The following is a 15,958-nucleotide window of genomic DNA, read 5'->3' as shown; positions in this document are numbered from 1 at the left end:
TTAAAAAGAAGAACCAAGCATTCCACTTGCTAATCTGCAGATTTAAGTAAGGATTTCTGGAGATACTCATTTGGATCCTAAAGGAATGCCAAATCATCGCACCCACCAAATACTCTAGCCTCAGATAAAGCCTATTTAAGACAGAACTGCTGGAATCAGCATGCACAACCCTAAAGAACAACAGTGAAATCGGTTTACAATCACTGCATATCTTCATGTCAGTTTTGACTCCATATCTTATCATAAAATAAAAGCAAGGTGATTGTTAAAGCACTGGAATTACATCAGGACAGCCGGTTCAATTCTGGATTCACAATGGACTTTGTCTGACCTTGATCAAGGTTTCATTTCACATCAATAAAATGGGGAATCTCAGTACAATTAAGGAAAAAACATCCACAGGGGCATGACTTCCCTCATTTTGTAAAGAAATACTTCATATTCACATCCTGGCTTTAATGCAAAAAGAGAAACAAATTTTAGCAAAATCAAGGGAGTAAAATTCAAGTATTTCTGTTTCACAGACTACAACAGAACTAAAACAAAATCCAACATATTAAGTAAGGATTACTGTCTAAGATGCAACATTAACATCTCCCTTTTCTTTCTGGTGTCTGAATTAGTTCATTCAGAGTATACATTGGGCCATATTAACAGGTAAAATTCCTGAGGCACAAATAAAGTTATTTGTATTAAGTCACAAAGCTTCACAATGAGAGGACCCAGGTTTCCTGCCTGCTAGCAATGTCCTAAGAAGAAAACTATAGTGTCTCATACTTCTTCACGAAATCATTCTTCTCTGTTTAAATGGATATCTATTCTATTGTCTAGAAATGGTTGGTATTCAATCCATCAGATCTAATCTCCGATTTTATCTGTATGAAGAACAAAAATATATAGTTTGACTGAAAATAAAGTCATGATTTTTAATTTAAAACACTTTTCAAGTATTACTGATGTAATAACGCTGGGATTTCCTTTCTCACTAGTGGCTCCCGTCTCTCAGTTATACCAGTTTGAATCTGGTACTAGACTGTCTCCCAAAAGGATACTGTTTGACTCTTACTTCATGAATATAAACTGTGTGGGCACTCTCAGAACAATGTGCCACATTAAGTGCCCCTAATAAAGTTAAAATAGAGGTCAGTGTGGCTTCCTAGAATTTATGGAATAACATCAAGTGTCCAAAAAGATGGCTCAACTTCTAGGGTACCTAAAGACTCGGGGAAACTGAATCAAATTTATTGTTCAGTGTGACATCTCTATTTAGGTCATATATGCACAGCTGTGGACCGAGCTAGCTGTGCCTATGACAGCAGCAGCAGAAATGTGAATAAGTATGATGTAGAGACACCTTAACTCAGCTTAAGTCTGGAAACAATACACATATGTCAATATGGTCACAGCCTATGGCAAATGAAACTATTTACTTGGAGTCAGAAGTCCTCTTCCAGTTCTCCTGTTCCTGACAGGAGTGGGCACTCTGTGCCATAAGGATGACGCTATGCCATTTAGATTTACTGGTTTAGGTTTTCTTTAACTTGATGATCTTTGTACAGTCCTGCCTTTATCTTGCTGTGGGCATGTCAACACAATCTTTGGCAGGCAGATGCATGCTCTGAGTTGGCCAGATGCAACATAATGGCAATTCGTGCATCTGTAATTATCACAACACTATGCTAACGTTAATAAGCTGTAACAACAGTTTGTTCAAGCACTGTTACAGGAATGACAGTTTCAGTTTTTGATTTGGAGCTAGTTTGTCTTCAGTTAACTGGGAGCATGCACAAGGGGAGTTTGCATCTGCCTAGAAGAGAACAAGTGCTAACTTAATTCCCTACTTTTCCAATGGCGAGGCTAGAGGTGTTGTGAGGATTAGTACGTTTCATACCGAGAATTCCTCAGTATGTTATTGATACTGGTGGCATACATATTCCAAAGACAAGTATACAGAAGTAATTTTAGACTTCATCAATAATACTGAACAGATAATTATGGAAAACACATTATTTAGTAGAAAACCTTGTAGGAAAAAAGAAAGTTGTCTTCACTTCTCTGATCTACAGAGAATATTTCTGAAGTAAAAAACCAGAAAGTCTCCATCCTCATTTAGCCTTCTTTCACTTTTCTCTTCAGGCTAACAAAGATGCCATTTGTGTCAGTTATGATAATAGATTTCATTATGTGACTATCTATACACATGACACTGAATGGATAGACCATGTACTTTTTAAAAGACAGATACTGTACTCTGATAACAAAAAATGTGTTTTACTTGTTGCTTGTAATTACCAGCAAATCACGTACTTCATTTTTCAGTTGAATCAGCCCTTTCTATTGCCAGGTTGTAAACTGACCATCTGCATTACCAGATGTAAGAGGTTAGAATCAAAAGTTTTACACCAGAAATATTTACCTCCCTAACATCATACCTCAAAAATTCAGTTTAGATAATGCAGTTACATTGCACAATGCAAGTGAATGGAAACATTGCTAGAGAAGAGAAATTCTGCCAAACGGATGTAGGGCAAAGCTCAGTCTTAACTCAATGAATCTGAGAAGGTTAACTGTTTCCACTCTCATTTTACTTCTTGTAAGACAGCAGGACCCCAAAAGTACTTTTATAATGTAAAGACTAAAAACAAATAAAAAAAAACAACAGTTCTTTATGTAGTTAGGAATTAACGCTTACACAAAGATATTTCATGAACAATTAAACTCAGACTGATAATACAAATGTTTGTTTTGTATAAAAGTGTTTACTGTTAGAAGTAGCTTTTGCTTCCCTGGGCATTTTTTCCTAACAACTGCTTAGAAAAGCTTATATTATCATTTTTGCTGTTTTAGTAATTCTTTGTCATAGACATGTGCAGCTATTTTTAGGATTGAATTTCAGAAAAATCTCAGGTAACAGAATTTTAAGATATTATTTTTTAAACTTATATGATAATTCAAGCAAAATAAACTTGGAACACATGTATATTTGCAAATGCAGCTACAGTTCAAATGGAAATATGAAGAGCAGAGCTATTCTAGGTTTTTATGAATCTAATGAACACTTGTGAGAATGCCTAGATTACCTCTTCCTGACATTTCAAAAATCTCACGATAGGTTACTTGCAAGAGAAGTGATCAAGGTTTCCTAAGAGTCAACAGTAGGTAAAAATAATAGAATCAGATGTTAACAGAAAGTGACACCTCACAGCGTGTCATGATTTCTACAAACATGGCTCTTAACAATGTTCACTCTATCTCCAGGAAACAGTCCAACTGACCTTTGTTCAGTCCTCAGTGTTCTTACAACAAAAACCACAACTCAGTGCTAAACACAAAAGGCCTGTCATGCAGAAGATACCTTTAAGTAAGGCTTGGTCTTCCAGTCTCAAGAATAAAATCTTTCAAAGCCATTATGTGAAACTGTGTGATGTTTTAAAACACACCTGGATTATGAAAACAGAATTTTTTAACAAACACACACACACAAACAAAAAACCCACCAACAATGACCAAGGAAAAGTGCATTTCTTCTTTGAGGAAAACATGCACCTACAATAAATATTAGGTGTTCCTTCTTTCCTGCTGCTTGAGTTTCCCCTCTTTTTTCTCCCCCAGTACAACACTGTTTTTTCTGAACAAATGTTCACAAACGTAGTTACAAAATTCGTCATGCCATTTTCATAGGTAAAGAGAGAACATCACTGCAGAAATTGATTGTTCTATATGTTGACAGATATAGATGTTACTACTTTAATACCTGCAGGTCACATGTAATAGATTCAGTGTGGTTATGAACAGGAAAAGGTTTTCTGCAGGGCTAACTTTCATTGACTTGTGTGTAAACAGAGACTATCTAGAAACCATTCAGAACTGTATTCAGTAGGTTTCATAGTCTGGAAAATAGTCACAAACACATTCAAGGTGCATTAAAGCAACAGTAACATTCACTAATCACACAAAAAACAAAGTAGTAAGATTTCTTTAGAATAGCTTTTATAATATTTACATGGTAATAAAGTCTCTTTTTCAGTCCATTTAATGGCTACAGTTGTCTTTCCTGGTTTAAAATGGGCACAGAAGAACAGACATCAGAACTTCATCTAACAGTAAAAGGACTTTTCTCTTTAAAAGTAATATTTCTTGGGTTTGTTTGTGGGTTTGTTGTTTTTTGTTTGTTTTTTTTTTAAATGAGATCCTGCATAGCTAAAAATGCAAAACACACAATTCATAGGAAAGTGTATTTCTTTTTATCAACATTTTTACAGGAAACAATAGTTTCCCCAGCCAGATCTGCTAGATCTGCTCTTATATATAGCAGAAAGTGTTCATTCATGTATCTATGACAAAAAAAAAAAAAAAAAAAGGCAAAAAAAACCAAACACACCACAAAACCGCTATCAGAGTGTGGCATGTAAAGGGCTGCACAGAATCAAGCAGGTGATTCCTGAGGTTTTAGAACAAACCTAGGAATCTTTTGATTTCTAATAATGTTTGCAAGTGATACAGAAAAAGTGAATATAAGATCAAAATTTAAAATTAGTAGTATGCAAGCAAGTCATGCACTCAGAACTGAAACCCACTACCATGACATTAAACAAATATCTGTAAATTTACTTCTAAGAATGGTAAAATCAGAATAAGTCTACCATTAGTTTAGGAAAACTGTGCAGAAAACATCACCTATAACAGAATTCTCAAACCCAGCAATATAAATTCTGTATGTACACAGGCTGTATAATCCAAAGACATTCACAGAAATGTAATGCAAAGGTGCTGGGGAGGATTATTTTGACTAAATGCTAAAAGCTGTTGAACCCAATGTGTGGAACTGCCATAAACTGGCACAAATCCATTTAACATCTGATCACTCAGACAGTACGCTTACAGACCTACAGGCATGACCTGAATACTGAATGTCTAAGGAACAATTTTGGCTAGTGTCACAAAGCCACAGACTGAAACAGACAAAACTGAATGATGAATTTTTATACTGAATGGTAAACTCCAACACAGCTATGACCTGGGCTGCAACAACTAAGTGACCATAATGATTAAATGCACAAAGCTCAACTTTCTCATATGTTCCCAGAAGGAGAAAATGAAATCAGTAGCTTAGAGTACTTATAATATGTCTTTGGTTTTATTATTAAAAACACACAGAGAAAAATATCCTTTTTGTCTCACATACTATCTTGAATAGAACCTGGCATACCAGAACATCCCTTTAGTTCTTCTGTGCTGTTGGATTAGCCCCACACTTTTTCAGCTCTACTTTATAAACATGCCCACTACTTAAATATACATAAAGTTAGAGCTTGATTTTCTATTCTTTACTAAATCAAAATTCCCACATACTCACATGGGAGTTATAAAACTCCTGAAAGCTTCAATCAGACCCTGAAAGCTGCAATCAGTACAACCCCCGAAACAGTATTCTTGGCACACAAGTCTCCCATCGACTTCAGTGGGAGTTCCATGGCTGCAGGGTGTGCACAGTTCTGTCAGCAGAACTCATCTCGCATAACATGATTTTCTTAAAATAAACTATACAGGCTAGAGATAGATGTAGCATTCATATTATATCATAGCCAGTCTTCATTGGAAAAAGTCAGCATTTGTTTTTTCATAAATCTAAAGTTAGGGTACTATTCCCCAACACAGAAAGCACAGGAGTACATGAATTATTGCATTATTTATCACTGATGGCAATGCCCAGTTGGGTATAATTCATCTTCAATTTCAAATCCCACATAAGATTTACAAAATTAGAATTCAGGAACAAAAAGCAAGCAGAAAGCAACAAAAGCAAACCTTATATTCTGAAATACAGATGTCTGATACAAAATTATTCAGGTGATTAGCAAAAACCACAATGTTTCAATGTTGTGCAATTTTACCTTTGTAATTCTCTATTATTGTTATACATGCAAATAAATCATTTAAGGCTGCATTTTGTAAGAACAGTTTTCTTTCACTTTCAATGAGATGTAAGCAAGTGAGAAAAAAATTCAGACATGAAAAAAATTCAGACATAAAAAAATGGAAAAAAATGTTTTTGACACCCAAGCATCTGATTTTTTTGAAGTTTTCCCAGAACCAACTGTAGAGAGCAATTTTGCTTGTTTGGTTTTTTGTTTTGTTTTGTTTTTAAATGTACAGACAACATCTAGTGACACCAGCAGAATTTGCAACAGGTACCAAAGAAACTCTGGCAATTCTTACTTCACTAAGTAGTAATATCTGCTATGTAACACCTATTAATGGATGAGAAACACTCAAATAATTATATTTTCCAGAAAGTATCATTCAGCAATTTGAAAATTATTTTCCCCCTATGTCTTGAGAACCTTTATATGAAGAATGTCTTAGAAGCACATCATTTGAAGGGATCTCCTGGGACATTCTGGGGACCCATTAAATGTAATCCTTTCATAAATTAATAAAGAACCATCTTAAGAATAACCATACATCTTCCCTCTCACTCTTATAATGCTCCAGAGTCACTGCTTTTTTGGTCAGAAATTAATTTTCATCCTGAAGTTTTTTTGGTAACCAGTTTATATCCATTTACTCCTATATCATACTTTCCTTTCAAGTACCTCTGCACTCCCTGTGTGTTTATCCCTGGGAGTCGTCTTCCTAGCAATCAAATCTCTCTCAGCATTCGTTTTACCACGGTAACTGCTTGAACACTTTTAGCCCCCACCCCCTTGTAAGGCAGAACTTGCAACACTGATTACAATGCAAAAGAGATACTTATGAACAAGGAGGTTTTTTACAATTGGCCTGATGCAGATCAGCTTAAATTCAAGTACTTCACCATTTGTTATATTAAGATAACATTACCAAAAGGCTAGGAAAATAAATAAAATACTAAAAAAAGGTAGGAAAGAAACACCAAACAAAACAAAAACAATGTAATTAAATTGCTGGAAAGTCCATGAATATAACATGTAGTTCTGAGCCCGTCACACAAGAGATAGGCAGCTTCTCTACGGTACATACAATTATGAATGTCATGGAAGATATGAGCAAGGAATTAGTATTACTCCATTACTTACAACACAGCAACTAAGGGACTGAACATTTTTTTTTTCAGGCTTCTTTCATCATTTTTCCCTTGTTTAAGTTGTTGACACAGTACACCAAGTAGATCAAAGTATTGACAGGTTTAAGAACAAATTCATGTAACAAAGATCTGCCAAGATTATTAAGGAAGATCACATAGATATAACTTGACATATCCCTGAATGTTGTAGTAGGGTGCACTGATAGAAGTATCATCACACTGTTCTTGTTCTGTACTTATCCTGTTTCTTTACGACTCTTGCCTTGAGTCTGTATCAGATCAAGGTCACTGGAGTACATCTGTCTTTGTTCTGATCCAGTAAGCATGTTAGAGTATGGGATGTTCAAGAACTTTAAAAATAATGCTATATTATGTTACTCCTGTTAACTGGTCTTCAGTACACTTAACACATCCCCCTTTCCTACCTTCTCCCTCTCCCCCACACCCTGGATGTTTAGTTTATTTTGCTTTGACTAATTAAGATAGCATAATGACATAATATTGACATAATAACATTGCAGTTTTGATTACATCTTTCCTGATATAATAAAGAAGAAAATTCATTTAGTGTGAATTCATTTTCAGTACAGAAAACTATTCATAGTAAGAGACGGAATTACCTCTTCCTACCTGTTTATGTCTATCTGCAACACATGCCATACTGCATACACTGCTTTATGTCTCTCTCTTTTTAAATACTTTATTATTTTAAGTATAGACCTGACTTGATACAAGCCAAATTCAGCTGCGGTACAAAGGTCTGCGAAGTTAATGGGTTTGAAATTGCTTGCAGCTTGACTGAATATGGTGCAATGTGTTTTAGTTGCAAGAAAGTTGATGGCAATGATTTTGTTTTCAAACTGAATTCATAGTATGCTCCAAATGGCACCTCTTGGGTAAAGTGATGAGGACAGCAACTTCTTGTATTAATTTCATATATGAATTCCAAGTATGAATGTCAGGTCGTAGACAGTCAAACAACTGGTATTGCAGTTGTAGCCTAAGTAACAATGTAAATACTCAGTTTAATGTTACCTAACCAGAAAGGTCATTTTGAAAGGGAATTTTCATTCATACCCTAATAAGTCATTCATATGCTACACGTATATTATGTATTACTTTGGATTTTGCTGAATTATGAAATTATTCATCAACCTTTGTCTGCTGTTTAGCGATACTACTCAGGTAATTAGAACACTAAATAAAAACCAGTGTAACCCTTCTAAAGTCACAATAAAAATTTACGTAGGAGGAAAAATATAACTGAGCAAAGAGAAAAAGAGCTACTTCTACTCCCCTCTCTTCTTCATTTTTTCTGGAAAAGAGCTACTACATCTTAAATAAACATAAATTAACATGTCAATATTTTATGCTTTTTATGGAAAGCTAGTTCTTGAAGGAACTTATATAGTACTTGGATAAAAGGAAGTTTATTTCAGAAATGATAGGCAGGACCAATGAATAAGCTGACTAAACCCCCATAGTACTTAATGTTGCTTCCCAAGTTTATCTGGATGTTGTCCATCCACAAACTGGCTATTTCAGATAAGATTATACATAGATCATGGAAACTGGTGGCAAATGACAGCATTGGTTAGTAGATCTCCAGGCTTACCAAAATTACCTGTTCAAACAGGTTTTTAAAAGACTTGATCTCTTCATCCTATTTGCAATGCTCCTTGTGTATTATATTAAGGAACAGATGAAATCAAACAACTGCTTTTTTCTTTTCTAAAAGGAGCAGCAAACAGGTAAAACATTTCAGAAGGTGTTTGGTTTTGGTTTTTTTTGAATGGTAGTAGTGTTCTTAAATAGGCAGAAACCATGTAATTAATTTTTAGTTGATACACTTTGTTGTCTACCTCCTTCCCAAATTAACTTACATGAAACAGTAAAATAATTGCTTTTAAAGAACTGGTCCTGTTTGTTTCTCATGCAAACACATGGAAATTCTCCTCTGACTAGAATCAGTAGAGATTGGCCACAATGCTCATAGCCATTTTCATATTTAATAACTATGTTATAAATAACTCGTTCTGCAGTAGATCTTACTTTATAATTGTAGTTCAAGCCACTACTCCCATGTCATGTCATTAATGATGTAGGTTTTGATGCACGGATGCAAAGAGAGAAATTTTCTGTTAATCAGAATTTCCTAAATCATAACAGCAGCATACATGGATAGTATTGTCTCATCTCATGCTATTTCAAAAATGAAAGCTGTCTACCTCCTGCCATTTCAAGAGATGCTTTCACATACTCCACAGCTCCAAAATCCACTGAAGTCAACTGGCTCCTGATCAGTGTGACAACCTCTGGATTAGTGCAACCAACAGTGCTTCCATGGAGCTACTCAAATGCAGGTTATTCAAAGGCCTAGGGGTCTCATTAAACAAGGTTTTCCAAAAAGTAGACTTGTGTATGCACTTGTATTCTTTGTTTCCTTTCCACATAATTTTTAAGTAATTTTTAAATGGATTTCTTTTCCAGTACAAAAAGATTTTAATATCATAAGCTGTCACCACAAATAGCTGTAGCCAGATAAATTACTCTCCCTGTTTATGTTCTTTTTTATTCCTCTAACTCTTTTATTCTTTTCATTCAATAAATTAAGAGGTAGATTCTGAGCTTGCCTACAGCAGAGCAAATCAGAAAATGTTTTCTCCAGTTAATGATGTCATCAGTCAAATGATAACAACTAATAGAAAAATTTAGCCATATAACAAAAATAAGAAGCTTGGTACCTTTATTTTTGAAGATACCCCTTCAAGATGTTATAGCATAACACAAGACATCTAAAGAATATCTTGCTATTTTAAATTAACTCTTTTCATTTTCCTGATGTCCTTTAAAAATATCCAAATCCATACAATCACAGTATTAAGAGAAACTGAGCTACAAAAGCAATAAAAGGATTTTGTGAAAGAATGCAGAACTATGTTACTGAAGCTTAAATACACTAAGGGGGGAAAAAGGGAGGGGATGGGACATAATTACTAGGTCAGAATTAGGTCATGATTAATTGATTAGGTCAAAACAAGAAGTGATAAGATAGACTAGATCCAGGCCTAGTGGTATCTAATGTATCAGACTCCAATGCAGATTCAGATTTGAATACATCAGGATACCCGTAAGTTTCTCACATGTCTCCCATTTCTGAATTTCAAGAGACATCGAAAATAAAATTAAAATTACCTGTGACATGTAAAACCTCAGGACATATTTCATCAAGTACGCTGCCCTTATTTTATAAAACAAATGTGTGTGCTAAAAAAAACAACCAAACAAAAAAATCTGGCATGATTAGTTGGTATAAACTGTTTAAAATATGAATACCAGTTACTATCCAGATTCTTCAACTGGTAAAGTCTATGTCCTTCTCTTTCAATAATCGCTTTTCAACTCACAGACACAAATTACAGTGTAGTTAAAACATGTGTTTCCCAAAATGTCATATTAACTTGACTCAATTGTGCTGGAATCAAATGGCATGTGCTGAATGTAACTGGGGGATTACTGGAGTAAATTGGAAGAAAATCAGTAGGTAAACATGAATCACTTGAGAAAGGTGCCTCAAAGAAAAGGTCAATGGAAGGGCAAACAAATACAGTATTTATTCTCAAAATATTTGTTGAAAAAGAAGGCCATGAAAGGCAAATCATACATAGATTGGTCGTAACACTCCAATAACTTTTCCATAGATAAAAATAATTAGTTACCTAAATAAATACATGAACTGTGCTGTAAGAGAAAAAGACAGTCAAAATGATGCTATTCAACCTCTTAGAAAAGACTTCAAAGCTTATCTCTATGACTTTATCTTTCATACATTTCATGATTTAGAACCACCATAAAAATATCTCTAACTCCATTTTGTATAGAGTGCATGGAACAAAACTCTACATATTTCTCAACCATCCATTCTTAAGTCAATCTTTTAGAATACCTCATCAGTCAAGGTTTATTTTCAGGCAGATATTTTGATTCTCATCTTCACTTGAAGAGGAGTTACATAGGCTAAACCAGCAAATCAAACATTACTTTTGGTCTGAATTAATTTTTTGTTGAAGGGTGAAAAGGAGAAGAAAAGGTAGTAGACATATTTTAATCTTAATGCAGTTGCATAAATCAACTGGTAGCAGAAAACAATGGTTAGCTGAAGTCTCAGGATATGTTTCAGACTTCAGTATACAACTGGAGTAAAATATTCGTTCTACTTAATCCAGTAGACAAACTCATTGATTTCAAAAATTCCAAATTTCATGGATTCCCTATGTAAAAAGCAGAAAGAAGCAGGATTCTAGAAAGTAACTGCAGTGTGGTGAATAAGACACACATGCTGGCACCTCTTTTGGGGGATGTTCCTTATTAACAAACAGTCCCTTATAAGCACTTGTAAAGAGAAACTCTTCAGGAAAAACAAAGACAAACTCAGTATCAAAGCAGTGAAAAGAGGAAACTAAAAGCACAATGACTGAACAAGTACTCACTCCTATGCATCTCCTGAATGAGCACAAAATAGATTAAATTCTACAAGCAAAACATTTTCTGCTGCAATTTAACAAAAAATTGCTAATCTAAAGAAACGTGTATTATGCAGAGCGATAAAAGAAGCAGGATTTTGCAATCTGGGAAGATGTCCATTTCATCCACTTTAAGTCAGTGTCCCCAGACACTAGTAAAAACCAATGAAGCCTCTTCTTCCAAGTGTTGTATCACTACATATGTTAAAAAGCAGATTTACAGAGTGGAGTAGGCTATTTTGTTGGTTTGGGGTGTGTGTTTTGTTTTTTATTAAAGCAAACCTAATTAAATTTGAGCCTTTCACTCTGGATGAATTGTCTGTACAGCTTTGAAAGGTTAAGAAAAAAATCCTTTTGTTTTAGCATAACAACATTGCCAGTTAAACTCCTCCCTTGTGATGAAATTAGGAGAGGGAATATTTGGCCCTGCTAGATAATTATGACATTCATAAGCTCTTAACTTAAAGGGCTGGGGGAGGGAGTTGCTGTCTGCTACTTGTTTTCAAACTGGTCTGATTCTCTGAAATGGAACAAATACATCACAGTTCCCTCTCCCCAGTCTTAAACACTAGCACTTCCCAAAGAAAAAGCTTCAGTCATTCTTCATAAAATCTAGTGCAGCTATATTCTTAGAAATATAAATCCTCAACCTACGACTTTCAATATTTCCAAAGCAAATGATCCAAATCTAGTTACTGGCTTTTTCTTAACCATCCACACTCTTCTCTATCTCTACTTGAACATCAAAAAAAAGTCATAATAATCATTTAATACTTGGATAACACTGGTTTTCTTAAACAAACAAAAAACCCCTCACAAAGACTTCAGTTGATGATGTAAGTGTTCCCCGCCACTGCATTCCCAAAAGAAAATAAATCCCAAGAGTTTTTTGAATAGTCTCTCAAATTATTTGAATCACTTCAAGAAATTCTCAAGATTACTTCAAGGAGGTGTCAAAAAAAAAAAATCAAAAATGCACAATAAATCCCTCACCACAATGACGCTTATTAAAATAAATAAATAAATCACTGTAGAATTTTCTTCTCCCCTAGCAACCTAAATGGGAATATTTTCCATATGCAGATGTTTTCCCACTCCCATTTACTATCTCCTGCTGTGGATTGAGGCTGCATGTTCCTCCTATTTCTAAAAATCTTACTCTTCCCCCCAACCAATACAATGAACTCCCTTTTTTTTTTTAAAAAAAAAAAAAGCTTTTTTTTTTAAATTGAGACTAGTAACAACTTATTATCAATATTAGATTTATTCAGCTTTCCTCCTCTTCTTTCCATCTCCCCCTCATACCTATCCACCTATAATTTTTAAAAGTCAGCTTAATAGCATCTAGAATTTCACTCCATTATTTATCTCCTGACATTTGTGATAGTAAGATACCAAAACTATGTAATCCTCCTACACTGCAGTAATCACACTCCACAAACTAGCCTTCTACCATTCCTCCGTTAGAGGAATCACTGACCATATCTCCATATGCAAAGCCTGAAGGAAGCTTTCCCGTTCTCCTTCTCCTTTGCCATCCCAGTGCTGGCTACGCTGAAAAGCCTCCCGGACTGTTTCTGAATCGTTGCTAATCGGGAGACCTCCAGAGCTCATCCCGAGGTGGCAAAAGCACAGAAGCATTTCTATATAAATTGAGAGCATCTGGTGGCTCTTTCCTACTTAGCACCGAGACAAAACATCGGTATGGTATGAGGTTTAGCGATAAATGCATTGAAGGAGACCTTCAGAGCTGCAGTCTTAATACCTCAAGGCACAATGCCCCCACCCTCACCACCTCCCCGCTTCCTCAAGCGCAACAGATCTCACTACCCCCTCACAAGACACCGTATAGCGTCTGGGTGAGACATTCAGCCCCGGCGCTCCGCAGCGCGGGTGCCTGCATGTGACTGCATGTGCCTGCATCCTACCCGCCGCCCGGAGCGCCCCCACGGTGCCCGCAGCGGAGGGGGGCGGCGGGGAGGCCAAGCGGCCCCGTCCCGGCGCGGAGCAGCGCCCGAGCACCGGCGGCCGTCGCCGTGGAGCTCTGCCGCCCCCTGCTGCAAGGCGGCGGCACCAGGGGCCGAGGGCCGGTCCCACGACTCCGCTGACACCCAGGTGGATTTTTATTAATTTTTTGTTTTTCTTCCCCTAAAACCTCCTTAAAAAGTCCCCGAGCGCGGGCCCCCGCCCACCCCCTCAGGGTGGGGGCAACGTAGCGCTTTCAGGTCTCGCAGAGGGCATCCCACAGGCGGCACAGCAGCCCGGTTCGGCCCCAAACGAACGCCAGAAACTTGCCCGAACAGTTTCGGATCACCGCAATTATCCCTCACCGAGGGGCACCCTCGCCGTGTCACACCGCGCACGAACACGCTCCCGGCGGCCCTTCCCTTCCTCGTCTCCTAGAGTAGCACAAATCCTCAAGTAATCACAGAGGTGACATCCTAAATAAATAAATAAATAAAAATTTCAGCCCCCCAAAAACAAACCAAAAAACCCTAGCCACACCACAGCCCCCAATTCCGTGTTTTACGAAGCGCTGCATGGATATGCCTATACATATGCAAAAGGCGAACAGTGCCCAGAGGCGCAACCCCAGCACGCCCCGTCTCCGCACACACCTGCCTCCGCGGCGTTATTTCATCGCAAAAACTCTCTGCATCCGCGCACACGCCCGCGGCCGCGCCCCCCCCCCCCCGACGCCGCCGCCCCCCGAGGCGGGGGGGCTCGGTGTCCCCGCAGAGCGAGAGGAACGGTCTTCGGAAGAGGAGAAACGCGGACAGACAGACTTCAGGTCAGATTTCCCACTGGCTCTACCGACAGCACTTCTCTCTGGTCCTAAAAATGAAGCCCCCGTTGCCTTCCCCTCAAGCAGACGCATATTTTAAAGAGCGATCCCTGACAGATATATTTTTTTTAATCGCTTGATCTCCCTCCCACATTTATCGCCCCAAAAAAAGGCGAAACCCCATGCAAAGCAGCTAAGTGCACTTAGCACCTTCCTGCTTTTTTTCTTTTTTCTCATAAATGATTCCTCTCCCCGCCTTGAAGACTTAAAAAAAAAAAGGGGGATTGGGGGGGGGGGGCGATGAAACAAGTTTTAGGTCCTTTTTAATTTGGTTCCAGGGTGATACATTGCTTTATTTTTTCTCCATTTCTTTTCCGGTTATACGTTAATCTGAGCAAGCAGACAGTACAGGTAAGACTAATAATTTTTTTTAAAAAAAGGCAGCCCCGCGCCTACCTTGCCCGCTACTGAGGAGCAATCCGAGCAGGTAGAGAGGCAGGAGGCTCATGTTCAGGAGCTCGCGCTGGTGGACAGTTCCAAGTTGGAGGTGCTCAGCCCAGGCAAACCGCGCTGCCGTCCGCGCCTGCCCGCGCAGCCCCACACCGCGGAACGCCGCTTGCCAAGTGACTGCCAGCGCCTCCCCGTGCCGCACTATATCAGGGAGGCAGCGGCCGCCGCTCAGGAGGCGGGCACACGGCGGCCCGCGCGGATCCTTCCGCGCCACACGCACGGCCGCACCACCGACGAGCGGCAGCGCCGGTAGATTCTTCCGCCGCTCTAAGAGGCGGCAGCCGGCTCGAAGCCTCCTTCCCTCCCTCCCCGGCAGCCCCCCCGGGGCGGGGTGAGGCAACTCCCCGGCCTCCCCACCGCGGCCCCTCGCAGCCTGCTCCCCCGCTGTCGCCTGCGGGGAGGCAGCCTAAAGGGAGAGGCGGCAGCTTGACGAAGAAGCCTACCGGGAAGCCCCCGCCTCCCGGCCAGGGAGAGCCGCGAGCGGCGCTTCGGCTGCGTGCGCGAGGGGGGCGCACCAGGGGAGCTGGCGTGGCTCGGGCACCCCCTTTCCCCCCGGCGGTGCCCTGGCTCGCGGCGGCGGCGCCCCCAACGGCTGCCCGCGAGGCTTCCGTTAGGGGGCGGCGGGCGCGTGCCGCCGCTGCCGCGAGGCGCCTGTGCGCGGGAGCGCCCGGCCCGCGGCCCGCCCGGGAGGGGAGCGGAGGGGAGGGGGCCGAGGCGGCGGGGGCTGCGCAGGGCCCGGCCATTGCCCCGCTCCCTCCCCGTGCGCTAACGTGCTGCAGCGTCGGTGGGAAGCGGGAGCGCTGTGAGCCTCGCGTACGGGTGCGTCTTCGACTAATGACGTTGGGTTTGTACCTGTTCATTTAACTGTCTAGGAATTAACTGTTTTGACTTTTGTTCTTGGTACAGAGGGGAAAGATATCTCTGCTATTTACGACTGCGTGAAATGAAACCGATTAAAAATAACCTTTTTGATGCCTCAAAACCTTTTTGATGCGTCAGTGCTGTCTCACCGAGGAGCTTGCTTTGTAAGGAAAAAACCTGTCCTAAAGCAAAAAGAAGAAAAGATGGATTCTT

At 39.3% G+C, this 15,958-nt stretch overlaps 1 protein-coding gene across 1 annotated transcript in view; it reads right to left on the bottom strand.

Moving 5' to 3' along the window:
* NCAM2 (neural cell adhesion molecule 2) overlaps positions 1–15,744 on the bottom strand; it is a 339,691-nt gene extending 323,947 nt beyond the window's left edge. Inside the window, exons 1-2 of the mRNA XM_072852963.1 lie at positions 15,400–15,744; positions 14,831–15,290 (exon numbers count right to left, since the gene is read on the bottom strand). Of these exons, the coding sequence (XP_072709064.1) occupies positions 14,831–15,290; positions 15,400–15,744 (805 nt within the window). The remainder of the gene's footprint in view (positions 1–14,830; positions 15,291–15,399) is intronic.
* Between the last annotated feature and the right edge of the window lie 214 nt (positions 15,745–15,958).

Source organism: Ciconia boyciana, chromosome 1 (assembly GCF_034638445.1).
Source record: "Ciconia boyciana chromosome 1, ASM3463844v1, whole genome shotgun sequence".
Classification (NCBI taxonomy): Eukaryota; Metazoa; Chordata; class Aves; order Ciconiiformes; family Ciconiidae; genus Ciconia; species Ciconia boyciana.
This window is presented reverse-complemented; position numbering and strand designations above follow the sequence as displayed.